General features: G+C 34.4%; 1 protein-coding gene across 1 annotated transcript; it reads right to left on the reverse strand.

Moving 5' to 3' along the window:
• Positions 1–1,146: 1,146 nt before the first annotated feature.
• LOC120355856 (solute carrier family 2, facilitated glucose transporter member 3-like) lies at positions 1,147–22,957 on the reverse strand. Its single transcript, XM_039444587.1, has 7 exons — positions 22,856–22,957; positions 15,629–15,743; positions 11,310–11,420; positions 4,696–4,856; positions 4,158–4,282; positions 2,328–2,469; positions 1,147–1,278 (listed from the first exon to the last, which is right to left on the reverse strand). Exons 1-7 carry the CDS (start codon positions 22,894–22,896, stop codon positions 1,272–1,274), a joined length of 702 nt encoding a protein of 233 aa, XP_039300521.1. The 5' UTR covers positions 22,897–22,957; the 3' UTR covers positions 1,147–1,271.
• Between the last annotated feature and the right edge of the window lie 1,188 nt (positions 22,958–24,145).

Below are 24,145 nucleotides of genomic sequence, written 5' to 3' on the forward strand. Positions count from 1 at the left end.
TTAATCCTTTCGATTGTGGTATGTTCAAGAATGTACAGCCAGGTAACGAAAAGGAGAAATTTATACCATGATAATATTACACATAAAATAGTGAGGTCCACGTTATAATGGCAGTGGAGAAAGATAGGAGAACAACGTTGCCTATCCTCTGTCTTGTCAATGCCTTCTATAGACGGTAGCTCATACAGGTTTATTTATTTTATATTAATTTCATAATGAATTTATATAATTAAGATGATATATTTTGTTAATTAATTATTAATTCTACATTGTTAAAGGACGATCTGGCAACAGAGCAAAGCGAGAACAAGATAGCGCTATGCGCTTTGTTGAATGATAAACAAGGATAGCAATACCATTGCTGATAAACACTGCCATTATAACGTGGACCTCACTATAGGTTTTTTTGCTGAACAATTTTATATCACTCGGACTATGGATAGAGCTCGGCCTAACAAGTGTTGTGCCATAGTATGAGACTGATTTATGGTACAATAAATAGTCAGTTATCTTCTAGAATAAATTTCTCTCTCTTAGTACGACAAAAATCATCATATCTCTTAACGGGAGAAAAATTCACCAATCTGATAGAAAGAATATAGCATAAATAAATGAAATTTTTGTGATCCTCTAGTCAAGTAGACCTATTTATCATTCCGACAATTTAGCGGTTAGTTTGCATATGGAATAGTTATGAAGAAATGATAGCGCTATCTGCTTTGCGGAATAATAGACAAGGATAGCAACACAATGTTATCAAATACTACTATTATGACGTCCACCTCACTAGCAATAATTAGTGTTAGACTACCGACAATATGGATACAGTATCAACACATATGATACAGTATCATCTCACCATGATTTGATACAGAACAGGATAGAGCTATCTGCTTTGTGGAATGATAGACAAGGATAGCACACCAATGTTAATAAGTACTGCCATTATAACGTGGACCTCACTATAGCAATCAGTGGTCGACAATATTATACAGTATCATCTCACCTTGATACACACACCATGATTTGATACAGCCGGATAGAGCTATCTGCTTTGTGGAATGATAGACAAGGATAGCAACACCAATGTTAATCAATTACTACCATTATAACGTGGACCTCACTATAGCATCAACTTACCTCTGCCAAGCCCGCTGTTTGAGTCCCTTGATGTAATACAAGTATTTAGGGCTTTCTGGCATGAAAGGTAGAGCCAGACCACAGAAGATATAAGAATTGCATAGAGGGCCAACAGATGGTGCCAGTGTTGTTCAGTTCCTGTAGAAAAAACACAAACAAAATTGGTTGAAAAAATGTTAAAAAACGCTACTATTCAAAAATTATTTGTCAGCCCGGGAATCGAACCCAGTACCTCCTATAATTGCTGGTCAGGAATGCTTACCCTTACACCAAACTGACAATCTCTGGATAGCAGCGCTCATTTATACGAAGCCATAGCGGCCAGCCAGTCCTGGATGGATATTACTGAGATATTGCATTATTCAAATGCTAATGAATTAATTATTATTAAACGAAAATTTTAAATTAATTGCTGTAAATCACCCCGAAGACTCTGCTACTGCAAATATTGACAACAGGGTAAACAGCTAGATGGAAATTCGATGACGCTACTATTCAAAAATTATTTGTCAGCCCGTGAATCGAACCCAGTACCTCCCATTGCCGGTCAGGAATGCTTACCCTTACACCAAACTGACAATCTCTGGATAGCAGCGCTCATTTTATACGAAGCCATAGCGGCCAGCCAGTCTACAGTCGCTCATCGAATTTTCATCCAGCTGTTTACCCTGTTGTCAATATTTGCAGTAGCAGAAGTCTTCGGGGTGATTTACAGCATTAATTTGGATTTTTGTTTAATAATAATAATTAATTCATTAGCATTTGAATAATTGCAATATCTCAGTAATTTCCATGTGTAGACTGGCTGGCCGCTATGGTTTCGTATAAAATGAGCACTGCTATCCAGAGATTGTCAGTTTGGTGTAAGGGTATGCATTCCTTACCGGTACAATTGGGAGGTACTGGGTTCGATTCCCGGCTGACAAATAATTTTTGAATAGTAGCGCTAATCGAATTTCCATCTAGCTGTTTACCCTGTTGTCATATTTGCAGTAGCAGAAGTTTTCGGGGTGAATTACAGCATTTAATTTGGATTTCGTTAAATAATATTATTAATTAAATACTGTTAACAACCACGAAGACTTCTGTAACTGCAAATATTGACAACTGAGTGGAGGATGGAGACTCATTAGCATTATCGGACTAAATACTATCTCTTATTATTTGTATTGTGTTTCGGAACTCACCTAAAATCCAACTCATGCCCATAAACTGTGAGGAAACAACGCCAAATGTTAGTCCAAGTGGGCATAGGACACCCATCACTCACCCTCAGATTGGGCGGCGCTATTTCACAGAGATACATGGGCATAACTCCTGTTATTAGACCTGCAAAGTTGAAACAAATTAATAGATTAGTATTAAAATAGGGCACCGAGCTTATATATATCTATATATATAAAAGCGAAATGGCACTCACTCACTGACTGACTCACTCACTCACTCACTCACTCGCATAACTAAAAATCTACCGGACCAAAAACGTTCAAATTTGGTAGGTATGTTCAGTTGACCCTTTAGAAGCGCACTAAGAATCTTTTGGCAATATTTTAACTCTAAGGGTTGTTTTTTAGGGTTTAAAGTTCGTCTTTAGCATGTATATTCTTCTTCTCCCAATCTCTTAATTAGAATTGAAATTTCCATATCATATGTTTTACTATAGAACTATAATCTAGATAGAGTACCTCTTCGAAACAGTTGTTAATGGCAACTAAATTATAATTTGTCAGGTTGGCATTAAGTTGAGTTGACTTTGTTAGGTTGGCACCAAGTTGAAGATTTAATGCATTTATCGAGGAAAAATTGATTGGGCACTGCTACTTCAATCCTGGGAATTACTAGCCGTCAGGCTCGCTTCGCTCGCCATATCCGTTTAGCCAGACGTTTAGTCTGGACCCCCGACTGGATTGTCCTAACATGAAAAAATGCAGGCGAGCGAAGCGAGCCTGCTAATCTCATTCTTGGACAATCCGTCGGGTGCAGGGGGCGGAGCCCCCTGGCTAGACGGATATGGCGAGCGAAGCGAGCCTGACGGCTAGTAATTCCCAGGATTGAAGTAGCAGTGCCCAATCAATTTTTCCTCGATAAATGCATTTAAATCTTCAACTTGTGTGCCAACCTAACAAGTCAACTCAACTTAATGCCAACCTGACAAAATTATTAATTTAGTTGCCAGTTACAACTGTTTCGAAGAGTACTCTATCTAGATTATAGTTCTATAGTAACATATGATATGGAAATTTCAATTATAATTAAGAGATTGAGAGAAGAAGAATATACATGCTAAAAGACGAACTTTAAACCCTAGAGTTAAAATATTGCCAAAGATTCTTAGTGCGCCTCTAAAGGGCCAACTGAACATACCTACCAAATTTGAACGTTTTTGGTCCGGTAGATTTTTAGTTATGCGAGGTGAGTGAGTTGAGTGAGTAGTCAGTCAGTCAGTCAGTCAGTCAGTGAGTGAGTGCCATTTCGCTTTTATATATATAGATAAAGGAGAGAACTGGCTTATACAGGTAGGGATAGGAATTCGAATGACGCATCATCATCACGTCTCAACTACTCAACTCATTAACTTGACATTTTGCATAACATTCTTAATTTACCGAGGATGGTTATAGACCTATTTTCAATTCTTAAAGATTTTAATACGTCAAGTTTTCAATACGACCCTTGCGGAGCACAGGATACCTGCTAGTTCATAATAGCTGACAATAAAGGAAGGAATTAAAAAAATACTTTCAAATCGGTGGGAAAAATTTCATACAAAAATAATGGTTTACCCCTGTTTAAACCTGCGAAGTTGAGGCTAAATTAATTGACTGCAAAGGTTTATTTTTTCACAAAATAATTCATACTGCAAGAAATTGATTATTCTTCATTTGTTTGAAAACTAATTATTCATAGTATTAGAATTGATTAAAAAATTAGAAATCAAAGTTTGGAAAAATTAGACTTGGTGCATTTTCCTTGTACGCCCACGATATTATGAATAAATATAATATTTGTTTCTTTACCTGACGATAATCCAACTAGAAATCTCCCAATAAATATAAATTCTATAAGGTGTGGATCTTTACAGGTTAGAAATAGGATGCCAGCGACTACACCCAATACACCGCTCACTATTAACGTTCCTTTTCTGAAAAATATCCAAAAAAATATCTATTAAACAAAGAAGGAATTCACACTATGAACTCTAGTGAGGTTCACGTTATAATGACAGTGGAGAAAGATGGAGGAAAACGTTGCCGATCCTCTGTCTTGTCAATGCCTTCTAGAAGGGTACAGTATGAGAGACTACCAGCGTCACATAGCTTCACCAAAAACAACTACTAGGACTATCGGCTTCAGTTAACAACATAAACGCCCTATTTATACCAGGCATATCACCACACATGATACAATATCATCTCAACTTGATACACAAACAATACTTGATACAAAACTCCCAAACTGTGATTCAATTCCACAAACCATGGGATATCATCTTATGCTATCTTTTCTCTATAATAATAAATGAAAATAAAATTGAACAAATATTTAAATATTTACCTGCCAATTTGATGAGCAAACCAGCTGCCGGCTAGAGATCCAATCATTCCTCCAATCAGGAAAATCGACACAATTGTCGACCAAACAATAGCTAATGTGGCTGGAGTCAGCGTGATACTGTATCGTTGCAACAGAGCTTCCGAACACCACTTCTGTATCACCTGTGCAACAAAAATGAGATTTTACTGTATCAAATTGAACTTTTGTATCATCTGTGCAACGGAAGGAACACCATTTCTGTATCACCGTGCACCAAAAATGAGATTAACTGTATCAAATCGAACTTTTGTATCATCTGTGCACTCGAAGGACAATAGTTATGATACGGTAAAAAATTGAACTTTTTTATCACCTGTGAAGCAAAATAGAGAAAATGAGATTATACTGTATCAAATCGAACTTCTGTATCAATGTGCAACAAAATAAAGAAAATGATACTGTATCAATCGAACTTTTGTATCATCTGTGCAACAAAATAAAGAAAATGGGAGTATACTGTATCAAATCGAACTTCTGTATCACATGTGCAACAAATAGAGAAAATTATACTGTATCAAATCGAACTTCTGTATCACATGTGCAACAAAATAGGAAAATTTTACTGTTCAAATCGAACTTTTGTATCACCTGTGCAATGGAAGAAAGACAATATTATTAGATGATACAGTAAATAAATCGAACTTTTGTATCACCTGTGATACAAAATAGAAAAATGATACTGTATCAAATCAAACTTTTGTATCATCTGTGCAACAAGATAAAGAAAATGGGATTATACTGTATCAAATCAAACTACTGTATCACATGTGCAAAAAAATAGAGAAAATGATACTGTATCAAATCAAACTTCTGTATCAATGTGCAACAAAATGAATGATCCTCTCACTCTCTCTCTCCCCAACCGATTTTGCACGGTTTTATACATCTGTAATCTGTAATTTGAAAGCGAATGCGTAGATGGGATGGAAAAGTTATAAAAGTTTATCAAAAGCAGTCAGATATCCGCTCATTATAATAAATTACTGCATTTGCCAAGATAAACTCTATTTCAATAGCTACTGTATCCTATCAATTAGGCGGAAGATTGTAGAATTGGTAAGATTGCACTATTAACCTCCATAAATCCTAATTCTTCTTCTTCTTCTTCTTCTTCTTCTTCTCTCCACCATATCATCATCATCATCATCTTCCTCTTCTTCTTCTTCTTCTTCTTCTTCTTCTTCTTCTCCTCCTTCTTCTTCTCCACCTATCATCATCATCATATCATCTTCTTCTTCTTCTTTTTCTTCTTCTTCTCTTCCCCTTCTTCTCTTCTTTCTTCTCCTTCCCTTCTTCTCCTATTCTCCTATTTCTCATTCATCATCATCATCATCTTCTTCTTCTTCTGTCTTCTACTTCTTCTTCTTTTCTTTCATCTTCTCCCTTCTTCTTCTCCTCCATATCATCATCATTATCATCATCATCATCTTCTTCTTTCTTCTCGCCCCTTCTTCTCCTATTATCCTATCTTCTCATTGATCATCATCTTCTTCTTCTTCTTCTCTCCTATTCTCCTATCTTATTTATGTAGATGCATAAAAATTTATTCTATCTATAGTTATTATATTAAATTCCTATTCATATCATATACAGTTCAATATAATTTTCTTAGTCTATATTATGTAAATTCATCTATAATTTTGCTGTATTGTAAGCTATTGTATATAAGTGGATACGCCAGTATATATTGTAACTACATAAATAAAGTACCGTACTCAATCAATCAATCTTCTCATTAATCATCATCATCATCATCATCACATCTTATTATTATTATTATTATTATTATTATTCCCCTCCCTCTTCTTCCCCTCCATCTTCTCATCTCCTCCCCAGAGCCCAAAGTGTTTGCTAATAATATTATTATTAAAAAATTCCCATTCGTATTTTCCCATAAAACGAAACGAATAATTCTAAAGTCTATTTTCTATTTATGTCCTTCATATAATATAATAGAGAATTCTCCACATTCCGTACAAATATTAATAGACCAATATCCTCTATTTTAATAAGAGTAGATAACATATATCGAACAATACTGAATTATTTAATGAATTGAATAAATGAATAAATGAATAAATGAATTTATTTCCTCCTCAATTACAAATTATAAAGTAGAAATCAAATAGTATCTTGGAAATTATACTGATCACGTATCCAGCTGTGTATCAGATAATCAAAGTATAATTAACAAGGTAAAAAACATTATTAACCAAATAATAAATAATAAAAATAAAAAAAACTTGTATGAAAAAATAAAAATAAAAACTGTGAGTCTAGTCTAGGTGATTAAGATTGCTAAAACAATACTGAAACTACTGTATATATACATAGACATATTTTAATATATAAATATAATACATATCTCATAAAATCGAACAATTGTCTTGTAAATGAATAAAAAAATGGATACTGAACAAGAAAACAATACTGAATTATTTAATGAATATTATTCATATATATTTCAATAAAAAGCGAAGAATTCTATCGTAAAACAATAAAAAATATATGAATACAATAGTAAGGTTCAACAATGTCAGTACTATTTAATGTAAAGCATTGATGTTCTTACACGAGACTGACATTTTTAAAGTGAAACTAATATACACACGTGATGCTGCAAATGATACGAGTAGAATAATTCAAAAACAGAGTTTTCTGTAATTATTGTAAACTTTGAAATTCAATCACGTTATATTGATGGGGAAATCAATTTAATTTCATAATATCAACGTTTATTTATATACTTATTTACATCTTAAATAATTGATTATTATATCTATATCCTTGTTGCACAATACTCTATTATTTAAACACATGACAATGAACGGAAATTCTAAATATATTATAATTAGTACATTATTGAATGCTCAATGTTTTAAATTGTGTAATACAGTCGACTGATCTGTGTTACTAAACAATAGAAATTTACATCTTTAATAATCATAGTGATGTCCCACGTTATATGGCAGTGTTGATTAGCATAGTATTTCACACTTGTCTATCATCATTCCACAAGCAGATAGCTCTATCCTGTTTTGTATCAAATTATGGTTTTGTGTATCAAGTTGAGATGATGCTGTATCATATTGTGTTGATAATATTTATGGAACTCTGATTGCTATAGTGAGGTCCACGTTATTACTGGCAGTGTTTTTGATTACAATGGTCTTTAACTATCCTTGTCTATCATTCCACAAAGAAATAACTCTATCCTGTCTGTCCTCAGATTATGATGTGTTGTATCAAGTTGTGATGATACTGTATCTATTGTTGTTGATAATATTGTGGACTCTGATTGCTATAGTGAGGTCCACGTTATAATGGCAGTATTTGATTAAAGTTGGTTTTGCTATCCTTGTCAATCATTCCACAAAGGATAACTCTATCCTGTTCTGTCAGATATTATGTTGTGTATCAAGTTGAGATGATACTGTATCATATTTTGTTGATACTATGTGGAACTCTGATTGCTATAGTGAGGTCCACGTTATAATGGCAGTATTTGATTCAAGTTGGTTTTGCTATCCTTGTCCATCATTCCACAAAGAAGATCTCTATCCTGTCTGTTCAGATTTATGATTTTGTGTATCAAGTTGAGATGATACTGTATCATATTGTGTGTTGATATATTGTGGAACTCTGATTGCTATATGAGGTCCACGTTATAATGGTTGTTTGATTAGCAATGGTATTTAACTATCCTTGTCTATCATTCCACAAAGCAGATAGCTCTATCCGTTTTGTATCAATTATGGTGTTGTGTATCAAGTTCATATGATACGGTCATATTTGTGTTGATAATATGTGGAACTCTTATTGCTATAATGAGGTCCACGTTATAATGGCAGTGTTTGATTAGCAATGGTATTTAACTATCCTTGTCTATCATTCCACAAAGCAGATGCCTATCCGTTTTGTATCAATTATGGTGTTGTGTATCAAGTTGAGATGTACTGTATCATATTGTGTTGATAATATTGTGGAACTCTAATTGCTATAATGAGGTCCACGTTATAATGGCAGTGTTTGATTAGCAATGGTATTTAACTATCCTTGTCTATCATTCCACAAAGCAGATAGCTCTATCCGGTTTTGTATCAAATTATGGTGTTGTGTATCAAGTTGAGATGATACTGTATCATATTGTGTTGATAATATTGTGGAACTCTAATTGCTATAGTGAGGTCCACGTTATAATGGCAGTGTTTGATTAGCAATAGTATTTTTATCCTTGACTATCATTCCACAAAGCAGATAGCTCTATCCTGTTTTGTATCAAATTATGGTGTTGTGTATCAAGTTGAGATGATACTGTATCATATTGTGGAACTCTAATTTATTGCTATAGTGAGGTCCACGTTATAATGGCAGTGTTTGATTAGCAATGGTATTGCTACACTTGTCTATCATTCCACAAAGCAGATGGTGCTATTCTTTTTTTATATCTAATTATGATGTTGTGTATCAAGTTGAGATAATACTGTATCATATTGTGTTGATACTGTATCATATAGTGGTTGTTCTTGTTGCTATAGTGAGGTCCACGTTATAATGGCAGTATTTTGTAAACATTGGTGTGCTATCCTTGTCTATCATTCCACAAAGCAGATAGCTCTATCCTGTTCTGTCTCAAATTATGGTGTTGTGTATCAAGTTGAGATGATACTGTATCATATTGTGTTGATAATATTGTGGACTCTAATTGCTAAGTGAGGCCCACGTTATAAGGCAGTATTTGATTAAAGTTGTGTTTGCTATCCTTGTCATCATTCCACAAAGCAGATAGCTCTATCCTGTTCTGTATCAAGATGTTGTTGTGTATCAAGTTGAGATGATACTGTATCATATTATGTGATAATATTGTGGAACTCTAATTGCTATAGTGAGTTCCACGTTATAATGGCAGTGTTTGATTAGCGATGGTATTGCTAGCCTTGTCTACCATTCTACAAAGCGGACAGCGCTATCTATTTCTGGCTTGCTCTGTTGCCAGATCGTCCTTTTAACAATGTAGAATTAATAATCAATTCACAAAATATTTCTCTTAATCATGAAATTCTAATAGATATTATTAAAAAATATAATTTCTTGCTCAATAAATATATTGATTTTTTAACGAGAATGAACATTAATATTACATCAATAAACCTTTATCAGCTACCGTCTATAGAAGGCTTTGACAAGACAGAGGATCGGCAACGTTGTTCTGCTATCTTTATCCACTGCCATTATATCGTGGACCTCATTATAGCTCTAATTATTTTAGAATTTTCCGTTCATTGTCATCTGTTTACAATTATATAGTGTATTGTATAATATGGATAGAGATATAATAATCAATGATTTAAGATGTAAATTTCTATTTTTAGTATAACATCAGATCAAACAACTGTATTACACAATTAACAGTTATATCACACCAATAAACTGTAGCCGTCTATAAAGGCATTTACAAGACAGAGGATCGACAACGTTGTTCTGCTATCTTTCTTCACTACAATTATAACGTGGACCTCACTATAAAATATTGTATCCGACATTCGATCACGTTTTTTCTGATTCCACTGACATTCAAGATAAATTCATCAATTTTTTTATGATATTTCAGGTAAAAGTGATAGAAATTGAGTAAATTTTAGAGTATTTTCCAGTATACTACAGCTGAAGATTATTTATAACTCAAATAATGTATCACAAATTTGATCAGATTATTTCTGTTATCCAACTGACAATCAAGTTAAATAAATTCATAAATTTTTTTGGGATATTTCAAGTAAAAGTGATAAAATTGAGTTATTTTTAGAGTGTTTTCTAGTTGACCGAGCGAAGTGAGGTCTAAGATTCGAGTCGACGGTTTTGGCATTTCTCTTAATGTTTAAATGTTTGAATGTTTATATGTTAATATGTTGCGCATTCACGGCGAAACGCGGTAATAGATTTGTATGACATTTGACAGACATGTTCCTTTTTTAATTGCGCGTCCACGTATATACAAGGTTTTTGGAAATTTTGCATTTCAAGGATAATGTAAAAGGAAAAAGGAGCCTCCTTCATACGCCAATATTAGAGTAAAAATCAGACTATAGAATTATTCATCATAAATCAGCTGACAAGTGATTACACAGATGTGTGGAGAAGCCAGTCTATTGCTGTATTTCCATAAGGTCTATAGTTTCAATCAGGTACTCTTGTGGATGAGAATACTGCGTGAGGTCTACTGTTCACAGAACTACTAGTATACTCACAGCTGAAGGAGCATTTATAATTCCAATATTGCATCCGACATTCGATCAGTAAAGTTTCTGATATCCCACTGGCATTCAAGATAAATTAATTCATCGAATTTTTATGATATTTCAGGTAAAAGTGATGAAAATTGAGTTAATTTTAGAGTATTTTTTAGTATACTTACAGCTGATGGAGCATTTATGATTTCAATATTGTATCCGACATTTGATCAGTTTTTTCTGTTATCCCAAGTTGAAAGAGTTCATTATTTTTCTATGATATTTCAGGTAAAAGTGATAGAAATTGAGTTATTTTTAGAGTATTTTCTAGTAGCCTATACTTACAGCTGAAGGAGCATTTATAACTCCAATATTGTATCCGACAGGTAAAGATGCTCCAAAGGTCGTAGCCATTCCACTCAAGACTAGTAACCATGTCGCTCGACCATCCCTTTCCTGAAAATAATTCGAAAAAAATTGATAAAACTTTATAAAAACTCGAGAAGATTGCACCATTGGGAAGGCTGTTGGGAAAACTTATAAAACAGCTCTATCATGCATTATTAGCGCTGAGAACCGTGAGAACTGAATTCACTATAAAGACAGCTCAGAAGGTGTATCTATATATATAAAAGCTAAATGGCACTCACTCACTGATTGACTGACTGACTCACTCACTCACTCACTCGCATAACTAAAAATCTACCGGACCAAAAACGTTCAAATTTGGTAGGTATGTTCAGTTGGCCCTTTAGAGGCGCACTAAGAAATCTTTTGACAATATTTTAACTCTAAGGGTTGTTTTTAAGGGTTTAAAGTTCGTCTTTTAGCATGTATATTCTTCTTCTCCCATCTCTCAATTATAATTGAAATTTCCATATCATATGGTTAATAGAACTATAATCTAGATAGAGTACCACTTCGAAACAGTTGTTAACTGGCAACTAAAAATAATTTTGTCAGGTTGGCATTAAGTTGAGTTGACTTTGTTAGGTTGGCACCAAGTTGAAGATTTGAATGCATTTATCGCGGAAAAATTGATTGGGCACTGCTACTTCAATCCTGGGAATATATATTACCAGCCGTCCGGCTCGCTTAGCTCGCCATATCCGTTTAGCCAGACGTTTAGTCTGGACCCCCGACTGGATTGTCCTAACATATGATAAAAATGCTCAAACGAAAAATTCAGGCGAGCGAAGCGAGCCTGCTTATCTCACTCTCGGACGATCCAGTCGGGGGTCCAGGGGGCGGAGCCCCCTGGCTAGACGGATATGGCGAGCGAAGCGAGCCTGACGGCTAGTCATGGATATTTTTTAGCTTTAATACGCTACAGCAATGGTCGCCAAACTTATGAGCCTGTGAGCTAGAGTAAAATTTATAAATCTTCTAGTGAGCTTCCAAGAAATATTAGATTCAAGAAAGTACGGAATGCAAAATAAAATTTTCACACTTTTATTGCCTATAAAGATACATTTCTAGTGTTGGAATCTACTTATCTCATAGCAAAAAGTATAACAGAAGTTGAAATGGACATTTCAATGAGAGCAGTGGAACTCTTTTTGGTCGTCAAGTATTTTCTTGATGTTTGGAGTGAACCTTGTAGCCGCCATTCTGATGCAGTTGACCAAATGTTCATCAGCCAGTCTGTTCCTATATAGATTTTTTATGAATATTTCATACTTGAAAGAGATGCTTCACATAAGTAAGTAGAGGTGAACATAGATAGCTTTCAACCTCAATGCAACTTGAATAATATTTGGGTATTTTTCTTTGGGGACTTGAGGCCAAATATTTCCAGTTGTAGAATGTGATCTGAGAGACAGATCATTTTGAAAATCCACAAATTGAGTTTCAACTGAATCCTGATCTCCACCAAAATGTTTTACAACACAAGCTGCAAAATCTCCTGTATTGATCTCTGCAAAAGAGAGTTGATGAATTGTATCATATTCGACATGCTATTGAAATTTTGAAATCGCTGATAAAACTGTTGTTTCAAGTCTTAAAGAATTGTAACGTATTCTTTGTTATTGCTGCGGTGCTGTGGAGGATTTTTCTCGTCATTGATTTTCTTCAGACTGGGAAAGTGTTTATTTTCGAACTGGACGACATTCTTTTGCATGAGCATTTCTGTGAGCTACCAAAAACTACCCCACGAGCTACCGGTAGCTCGCGATCGACTGAAGAAGAAGAAGAAGAAGAAGAAGAAGAAGAAGAAGAAGAAAGAAGAAGATACGAAGAAGAAGAAGAAGAAGAAGAAGAAGAAGAAGAAGAAGAAGACGAAGAAGAAGAAGAAGAAGAAGAAGAAGAAGAAGAAGAAGAAGAAGAAGAAGAAAGAAGAAGAAGAAGAAGAAGAAGAGAAGAAGAAGAAGAAGAAGAAGAAGAAGAAGAAGAAGAAGAAGAAGAAAGAAGAAGAAGAGAAGAAGAAGAAGAAGAAGAGAAGAAGAGAAGAAGAAGAAGAAGAAGAATAAGAAAAAAGAAGAAGAAGAAGAAGAAAGAAGAAGAAGAAGAAGAAAGAAGAAGAAGGAAGAAGAAGAAGAAGAAGAGAAGAAGACAGAAAGAGAAGAAGAAGGAAAGATAAGAAGAAGAAGAAGAAGAAGAAGAAGAAGAAAAGAAGAGAAAAGAAGAGAGAAGAAAGAAGAAGAAGAAGAAGAAGAAGAAGAAAGAAGAAGAAGAAGAAGAAGAAGAAGAAGAAGAAGAAGAAGAAGAAGAAGAAGAAGAAGAAGAACTTATAATATCGGGGCACCGAGTTCGCTCTGGAGTACAAAAGCATATAAAATTTATTACAAAAGAAGAAATTATAATACATTTATAGTTCCCACAGAAAGGTTCTATCTAATCACAGTAAATTGAGATTAATCCCCAGAGGAATGCAAAAATTTCTCTTGCAAAAGCCGGTTAAATTTTAATCCTGATCAATTACACGTGAAAAAATCAGAGAAGACCATTTAAAAAAGATAGCTTTTCTGATTGGTTCTACTGGAATTGATCAGGATTAAAATCCTTGACTTTGAAACTCCTGAGAGGCCAAAATACGCTCTTCCGAAGTACGTTTGCCAATTGGAAAAATAATTTCAACTATTTCTGAGAAACTTTCTAGCTTTCAACACCTACTTATCTTTTGAAACAAAACCGTTTCTAGCATGTCGAAAATTCCATGTTTTTGGCTCGAAATTTCTCGACATTGATGAACATCATCATTAATTAAAAAATAACTATACGTCGGATAACAATGAACCAGACACCAATAGAAAGGAGACATTCTCCCTGTTAATTTGATGTAAAATTATTACGCATTATGACGCCCCATGATTCTGAGAGAAGTGATATTCAAAAGAAGAACAAATCTTCGCGATGTTTCTAATTTTATCATGAAATTTACATTTCCTTTTAATCCTTCAACCCTGAAGCTTTTTTAGTGCTACTAAAAAATCGGGATATCGGGGATGATATTCTACATCCAATTCCGACGTTGAATTGGAAATTTGAGAAAGTTGCAATTTTACAAGATTTGGCAACCCTGTAATTTCTTCGGATCGATGGCCAAGTCTCAACTTATTTTACACAAACTATAGAACCGTTTTCGTCCCAACTAGCATCGGCCGAAAACTACCGAAATTGTCCGAACGATCCCCCAACAAAGAAAGGAATAGATGCTTGTCCATTGCAACCGTGCACGGCCGTCTCCGGCCGATCAATTTTTCGATCCGAATTGAATGGGATTTTTCGGCTCTTAATGTGTTCCTAACCTAAGTGTTCCTAACTAAGTGTCCCTAACCTAAAATTGTTCCACAGTCTTGTTTTTGAAGTTGTTCTGTTTTATAAAGTTGTAACTATGGACTATGAAAAGTTTGGTTCAAGAGCATATTCCATTGTGGGATATGCGAGACAAAAGATTTCATCGTCGTGATGTTCAAAGGAATCTGTGGACAAAGATTACTGAACAAATAGGATCTGAAGGTAAGATTATTGTAATGGATAACTAATTCAGTGGATATTTTTCAATGAAAAAGACTAAGAAATTGTCAAAAAACCACTGATTTATTGATAATTAGAAAGACCGGTTTCGGTTATTACACCATTGTCAATCTCTGATTGTCAATCAAAGATTACACCATTGTCAATCTCTGATTGTCAATCAAAGATTACACCATTCAATCAATCTCTGATTGTCAATCAGAGATTGACAATGGTGTAATAACCGAAACCGGTCTTTCTAATTATCAATAAATCAGTGGTTTTTTGACAATTTCTTAGTCTTTTTCATTCAATATGAATAATTACCACAATATCAACTTCTCAACTACACAAAAACAGTGGATATTTGTTTATTCAATTTTCAAAATCTCAATATAATCACTGTTTATGAAAAATTTTGGTGGCCATGATAGTAGTTAATTCAATAATTGGCAACTAGACTGACGTAAACGTTTCCAATGGACGACCATATTCGGCCGAATTAACGGCCGGCAGATTCGTCCGATCCAACGGCCGAACGGATCGGTTGAATACGGGTCCAGTGGACGGTTAGTTACCCTTGAGCTCTGCTCAGATTTGTGGCTTCACGCAGAACTACCAAATGACAGTAATAATATAATGATGATAAATAAATGAATATTAATTACAATATTAAATTAATTAATATTAAATATTAAATTAATTACCTTTTCAGTGCCACTACCAGCCCTTTTCATAGGTGTTAGGTCAGCAGTACTGCTAACCGCAAAGTAACCAGTGTCATGATGATCTTGGTCCATCTTGCCGTCTACTTCAGGTACTCTAGAACACACAACAAAAACCGAATAAATACTAACTAATTCCACTATAAAAACTCATAAAAAACTATAGATTTTGTAAAAAAATGATTATTGGTCCCATAGACTTGTTATTCAATCCGTAAGTAACGTCTGGTATACTCAAAAACACACAAAAAACAAAAAATCAAACAGAAAAACTTATAAAAAAACAGTGAAATTCCTCATGAAAATGGTTATTGGTCACATAGACTTGTTTTGGATTCAGTAAGTCATGTAAGACTTCATTAATTCAGTAATTCACTAAGTCATGTCTGGTACTGTAAACAAACAAAAACCGAATAAAAACTAACAAATTCCAACAGAAAAGCTGATAAAAATATTATTATTATCAAACGAAAGTCCAAATTAAATGCTGTAATTCACCCCGAAGACTTCTGCTATAGCAAATATTGACAACAGGGTAAACAGCTTGATGGAAATTCGATGAGCGCTACTATTCAAAAATTAATTTTTATCAGCTTCAAAAATTAATTTTCATCAGCTTCAAAAATTAATTTTTGAATAGTAGCGCTCATCGAATTTCCATCAAGCTGTTTACCCTGTTGTCAATATTTGCTATAGCAGAAGTCTTCGGGGTGAATTACAGCATTTAATTTGGATTTTCGTTTAATAATAATAATAATTAATTCATTAGAATTTGAATAATTGCAATATCTCAGTAATTTCCATCTTTAGACTGATAAAAATTAGTGAATTTCGTCATGAAAATGGTTATTGGTCCCATAGATTTGTTATTCGATCAATAAGTCATGTCTGGTACTCTAAACACATACAAGAACCGAATAAAAACTAACAAAATTCGTCAGAAAAGCTGAAAAAATTGTGAATTTTGTCAAGAAAATGGTTATGGTTGCATAGACTTGTTATTCAATTAGTAAGTAACCTCTGGTAGTCTCTAAAACACAAAAAAACGAATAAAAACTAACTGTCTATGACGAAAAAAACGTCTGGTCTATCGAACACACAAAAACCGAATAAAAACTAACAAAATTCGTCAGAAAAGCTGAAAAAATTTGTGAATTTCGTAATGAAAATGGTTATATTGGTCCCATTGACTTGTTATTCGATCAATAAGTCATGTCTGGTACTCTAAACACATACAAGAACCGAATAAAAACTAACAAAATTCGTCAGAAAAGCTGAAAAAATTGTGAATTTTGACAAGAAAATGGTTATGGTTGCATAGACTTGTTATTCAATTAGTAAGTAACGTCTGGTAGTCTCTAAAACACAAAAAAAACGAATAAAAACTAACAAATTTCAAGAGAAAAACTGATAGAAAAACAGTAAAATTACTCATACAAATGATTATTATAGGCTTCTCTGATTGGTTCTCGTGGAATTAAAATATAACCGGCTTTTGTGCAACCGGCACATAGAGACGAAATTTGTAACCCGAGAGGTATCACAGCCTAGCGGTAAACTATGGAACTAACAAGCATCGCTCGGTGTGAGAAGTAGGCGGGTCTAAAGACTCGACCAATCAGAACGCAGTACGGTATATGACCAGCAACATTCACAGCAAGCCATTTTGTTTTCTCTACTTTCTAGCTTTGTGACATTTGCAACATAAACGCTTTTAACCATGGCATATAATCACCACAAAAGAACTTTTCAATGCCTTGCCTGAGAATATAAAAAAATTACCATTAAAATTATTCACGAATACAGTTAAACGATTTCTGTTGAGGAATCCAATTTATGAAATAGAAGAGTTCTATGACGTAGTTGACAATATGCTTGATTAGCAACCAGGTACTCTCATGGGTGAACTAGTCATATGATTATGTCTTATGAGTGAGTTTTACTTATATTGTTATGAAAAAAAGTATATTTTTATGTTTATAATTTATTGTAATGACTTCCTGCTTGTAATAATTATGATTCAATCTATCATTGACATTTGTAATGCAATTGATGTTCTCAATTAGCTGCTGCAATAAAGTATTTTGACTTTGACTTTGAAAGATACAGTATCAACACAATATGATACAGTATCATCCCAACTTGATACACAACACCATTACTTGATACAAAACTTCAAAGGCTCGACCAATTACAATGCAGTATATGACCAGCAAGATTCACAGCAAGCCATTTTGTTTTCTCTACTTTCTAGCTTTGTGACATTTGCAACATAAACGCTTTTAACCATGGCATATAATCACCACAACATGATACAGTATCAACACAATATGATACAGTATCATCCCAACTTGATACACAACACCATTACTTGATACAAAGCTTCAAAGGCTTGACCAATTATAACGTAGTATATGACCAGCACTGTTTACAGCAGGCTGGAAGCCATTTTGTTTTCTCTACTTTCTAGCTTTGTGACATTTGCAACATAAACGCTTTTAACCATGGCATATAATCACAACAAAAGATACAGTATCAACACAATATGATACACTATCATCCCAACTTGATACACAACACCATAACTTGATACAAGACTTCAAAGGCTCGACCAATCACAGCGCAGTATATGACCAGCACTGTTTACAGCAGGCTGGAAGCCATTTTGTTTTCTCTACTTTCTAGCTTTGTGACATTTGCAACATAATAGTTATTTGTATATCTAGAGTGAGAAGTACGACTTTTTCTCCCTGTGGGAAAAAGTTTGAAGCCCGAGGCGAAGCCAAGGGCAGCAATTTTCCTGAGGGAGAAAAAGTATTTTTCGCTCGTGATGTACACAACATTTTTCCTCCATCTACATTTTTTCATAGAAACTGCAAATAAAATCATTCTAATAACTTATGTATTGGTGACAATGATTCCTAACAACATAACCTAAATCTAAAACCTAAAAACCGGTCGTCTGATTGGCACTGCCGATTGCGCTATCTATCAGCAACAGTTGTAGCAACTATATCAGCTGGGCAGCTACCAAAAATGGCTGACTCCAGATCACGCGGTTCAGATTGAATTGCAGATCAAAAATATTGTTGCTGGTATTTTGAATAGAATAAAATATTTTTAAAATTGTATAAATTTTATAAATTTTTATCGTCTACTAATATTAAGAATATAATTATTATCATACAAACATATATTTCATGAGTTGATCAAATTTCTGGTTGTGGTATTAAATTCAGTTGACTTAATGACAGACACCTCTATTATGCTTTCTCATCTGAGCTTAGACCTTCTAACCTATTACAATGTAAGTTTCAAAATAGAGATGCTCCCCATGTTTTTTAAATGGAGTCACTTTTACTCCCTAGGGAGTTTTTCTGTTTTTTACTACCGAGAGCGAAAAAGTGACACTTTAGTATTAGGTTTCAGGGAGTAAAGTAAGTACTTTAGACAGTAGGTGGAGGAAAACGCTTTTAACCATGGCATATAATCACCACAAAAGATACAGTATCAACACAATATGATACACTATCATCTCAACTTGATACACAACACCATTACTTGATACAAAACTTCAAAGGCTCGACCAATTACAACGCAGTATATGACCAGCACTGTTTACAGCAGGCTGGAAGCCATTTTGTTTTCTCTACTTTCTAGCTTTGTGACATTTGCAACATAAACGGCCTATACCATGGCATATAATCACCACAAAAGATACAGTATCAACACAATATGATACACTATTATCTCAACTTGATACACAACACCATAACTTGATACAAAACTTCAAAGCTCGACCATTACAACGCAGTATATGACCAGCACTGTTTACAGCAGGCTGGAAGCCATTTTGTTTTCTCTACTTTCTAGCTTTGTGACATTTGCAACATAAACGGCCTATACCATGGCATATAATCACCACAAAAGATACAGTATCAACACAATATGATACACTATTATCTCAACTTGATACACAACACCATAACTTGATACAAAACTTCAAAGGCTCGACCATTACACGCAGTATAATGACCAGCACTGTTTACAGCAGCTGGAAGCCATTTTTTTTTCCTCTACTTTCTAGCTTTGTGACATTTGCAACATAAACGGCCTATACCATGGCATATAATCACCACAAAAGATACAGTATCAACACAATATGATACACTATTATCTCAACTTGATACACAACACCATAACTTGATACAAAACTTCAAAGGCTCGACCAATTACAACGCAGTATATGACCAGCACTGTTTACAGCAGGCTGGAAGCCATTTTGTTTTCTCTACTTTCTAGCTTTGTGACATTTGCAACATAAACGGCCTATACCATGGCATATAATCACCACAAAAGATACAGTATCAACACAATATGATACACTATTATCTCAACTTGATACACAACACCATAACTTGATACAAAACTTCAAAGGCTCGACCAATTACAACGCAGTATATGACCAGCACTGTTTACAGCAGGCTGGAAGCCATTTTGTTTTCTCTACTTTCTAGCTTTGTGACATTTGCAACATAAACGGCCTATACCATGGCATATAATCACCACAAAAGATACAGTATCAACACAATATGATACACTATTATCTCAACTTGATACACAACACCATAACTTGATACAAAACTTCAAAGGCTCGACCAATTACAACGCAGTATATGACCAGCACTGTTTACAGCAGGCTGGAAGCCATTTTGTTTTCTCTACTTTCTAGCTTTGTGACATTTGCAAAATAAACGGCCTATACCATGGCATATAATCACCACAAAAGATACAGTATCAACACAATATGATACACTATCATCTCAACTTGATACACAACACCATAACTTGATATTTTGTTTTCCAAACTTGTGTTCAGAGAAGCTTCAAACTCGAATGACGCTTCAGATATCATGAGATTCACGTTGTAAAGTCTGTGGAAATGATATGACGGCAGAGTTGCCGATTCTCTGTCACCACCGCCTTCTATAGTGGATAACTATGATTCAAGTCATCCCCCTATAACTGATCTAATATTAATTGTTGATTCTTGTTAAAAATGAACAACTCTATTTCAACTATACTTTATTCGCCAGGAAAATAATTTTTTCATTGACAAGTTTTATAATTGAAAGATTTACCAATATTTATTTATTCATTTATTTATTAGGTTAGCACAAACAATACAAGGATCGGAAAAGGAAAAATAGGCTATTGCCCAAAACTTCTTCAATTTCCTAATTTAGTTTCAAATTGTCCAAATATTATACATAGGTTAAGTCCATTACAATTTCTACCCCAAATCACAATCTGAAAATATGAATTGAAAAGGACAAATAGTTTTAAATTTGGATAGATTGATAATAAAACTTTCATAAAAAACATGGAAAAACTTTAAATTCACAAAATAAAAGAATAAAACTACTTAAATTTTGAGATCGGAAATATCACGTTCACCTTAGAGTTCATTATAGTAGTACATTATGTTCCTTCATAGTCAGCAGGTAACGATTTGGCAACAGTGTGAAGTTGGTAAAGGATAGAGCTATCAACTTTGCAGAATGACAGACAAGGATAGCAACACCAATGTTATTATATACTGCCATTATAACGTGGACCTCACTATAGAACAAGAACAACCACAATATGATACAGTATCATCTCAACTTGATACACAACACCATAATTTGATACAAAATAGGATAGAGCTATCTGCTTTGTGGAATGATAGACAAGGATAGCAACACCAATGTTAATCAAATACTGCCATTATAACGTGGACCTCACTATAGAACAAGAACAACCACAACATGATACAGTTTCAACACAATATGATACAGTATCATCTCAACTTGATACACAACACCATAATTTGATACAAAACAAGATAGAGCTATCTGCTTTGTGGAATGATAGACAAGGATAGCAACACCAATGTTAATCATATACTGCCATTATAACGTGGACCTCACTATAGAACAAGAACAACCACAACATGATACAGTTTCAACACAATATGATACAGTATCATCTCAACTTGATACACAACACCATAATTTGATACAAAACAGGATAGAGCTATCTGCTTTGTGGAATGATAGACAAGGATAGCAACACCAATGTTAATCATATACTGCCATTATAACGTGGACCTCACTATAAGTAGCCTACAGATAATATTTTTCCTCCACCTACTATCAAAAGTCTCATTTTACACCCTGGAATCGAATACTAAAGTACTACTTTTCCTCCCATGGGACTAAAAATAATTCCCAGCGGGAAAAGTGATCACTTTTACTCCCAAGGGAGTAAAAATAAACCCATAAGATTAACATGGGAAGAAGTCCGACAACGCCGCGATTGAAGAATGAGGAATGTGGCAACACTGTCGTGGTCGGTAGAGGAAAAGTAAAAGAGCTCTATTTCGATCTTTGGAATATTTTAGCTCTAGGAAATAAGTAGGTCTATTTCGATTGTTAGGTTATGTTCAACCGTTGGTGGATATGAAAAAGTACACACCTCTAACGTCATCGGCATCTCTACGAGAGCGTTCATCTAAAGGTACGTTTTCGTTTATGCGAACTTTTCCGCAGTCGACGACGTCAAGCATGTTGACATTCATATTGTCCAAATTTCAAGTGTGCTAAAACAGCTGATTAAATAACTTTTAAGTTATGTAGACAGATTGAAATCTACCCAATCTGAGATTCTCTCCCTGTCATGGTCGACGACGGCATTTACGCATAAACGAAAACCCACTTTAACAGAGACGACTGAGCGTGTCATACTATAAACTATAAACTATCTATATATATAGTTTTAATACGCGACATGGAATTTTGTGACTCATAAGGAAACTATAAACTATCAACTATCAACTATCAACTAGCAACTATCAACAAATTATATCAGAGGTGAGCTAAATTTTGTTTTTAAAAAAATAGTGTGAAAGCGTGAAGATGTAGTAAAATTATTCATTGTTATAGGTATTGGTGTAGGTGGAGGAAAAATGTTGTGTGCATCACGGGACTAAAGTACTTATTCTCCCTCAGGGAAATTGTCGCCCTCGGCTACGCCATCGGGCGACAACAGTTTCCCTCAGGGAGAAAAAGTTGCACTTTAGTCCCTAGATGCACAAATAACTAATTCATTACTCAAACTAAAACCCTTAAGAATCAAACTTTTCTAAAACTATAATAGAAGACTCACTTTGCCTGGGATATCGTAAAAACCTCCCGTGGGGTACTCATACTGATTCTCCGACGATTTTTTCGACCAATTTTTCAGCTCTCCGAATTTTATCGACTATTTAATCAAGTTTTACAGTTAAGTAGCATGGTTGAGAGTATTTTCGAATTATTAATTTTTATTCTAATGACTAAAAAATATTCTAAAGCTGGGTTTACACCAAAGTTATTAACAAAATGTTGATTGACCGAGCGAAGTGAGGTCTAAGATTCAAGTCTACGGTTTGGCATTTCTGTCAATGTTTAAATGTTTGAATGTTTAAATGTTTATATGTTTTTATGTTGCGCATTTACGGCGAAACGCGGTATTAGATTTTCATGAAATTTGACAAGTTGTTCCTTTTTTAATTGGGCGTCGACGTATATACACAATTTTTGGAAATTTTGCTTTTCAAGGATAATATAAAGGAAAAAGAAGCCTCCTTCATACGCCAATATTACAGTAAAAATCAGACTATAGAATTATTCATCATAAATCAGCTGACAAGTGATTACACAGATGTGTGGAGAAGCCAGTCTATTGCTGTATTTCCATAATGTCTATAGTTTCAATCAGGTACTTGTGGATGAGAATACTGCGTTCACAGAGCTACTAGTAACTTAATCCTTATAGATTCTATTAGATTGAACGGAACTTGACAAACACATATGTTCATCATGTGTATGATAAGTTATGTTCAATCTAATAGATTCTATAAGGATAAAGTTATCAACATTTTGTTATTAAATTCGGTGTTAATTCAGCTTAAGACTACAAAAATTCCCGAATACCACAAAATTTCCCTAAATTGAGTCCTAAAAATCACAGTCATTGCAAGTCACAAATTCACCCAAAAGTCACACAAGAATTAAAATCACAAAAACACTGACATTATAAACCTGAATCTCACTATAGAGACCTAGGTTCTAGGTGGTATCCGAACCCCGAAACGTCGGCACTAAGGCACTGAAAATCGCGCGAGGCTAGGATGAAAATTTAGCTACATCGTCTCTTAAGCACTAGATCCATACTGAATATACAGCACCGAGTGAACTTGACACTGCAAGAGGTAACTGAGAGACAGAGAGAGAAAGTGAGAGAGAGAGAGAGAGAGAGTGTGAGAGAGAGAGAAAGAGAAAGAGCGACAGATAACCCACCCCCGTACTTATCCTGCCTCGTACTATAACTGTTGCCATTATCAAGTCATCAACACAATCAAAATTGCAGTCGCTATGAATGCAAAGAGGTTTCCTCTTCTCTGAGAGAGAGAGA

This window comes from Nilaparvata lugens, unplaced genomic scaffold (genome assembly GCF_014356525.2).
Source record: "Nilaparvata lugens isolate BPH unplaced genomic scaffold, ASM1435652v1 scaffold4995, whole genome shotgun sequence".
NCBI classification, from domain to species: Eukaryota; Metazoa; Arthropoda; class Insecta; order Hemiptera; family Delphacidae; genus Nilaparvata; species Nilaparvata lugens.

Excerpts from the sequence above, each read along its gene's own strand:
- LOC120355856 (XM_039444587.1), bottom strand. The coding sequence starts at position 22,896 with ATGAGTACCCCACGGGAGGTTTTTACGATATCCCAGGCAAA. Across the intron at positions 11,421-15,628 it reads CTGGTAGTGGCACTGAAAAG|GAAAGGGATGGTCGAGCGAC; the intron begins GTAATTAATTTA and ends AATTATTTTCAG. Across the intron at positions 2,470-4,157 it reads TCTAGTTGGATTATCGTCAG|GTCTAATAACAGGAGTTATG; the intron begins GTAAAGAAACAA and ends TCAACTTTGCAG.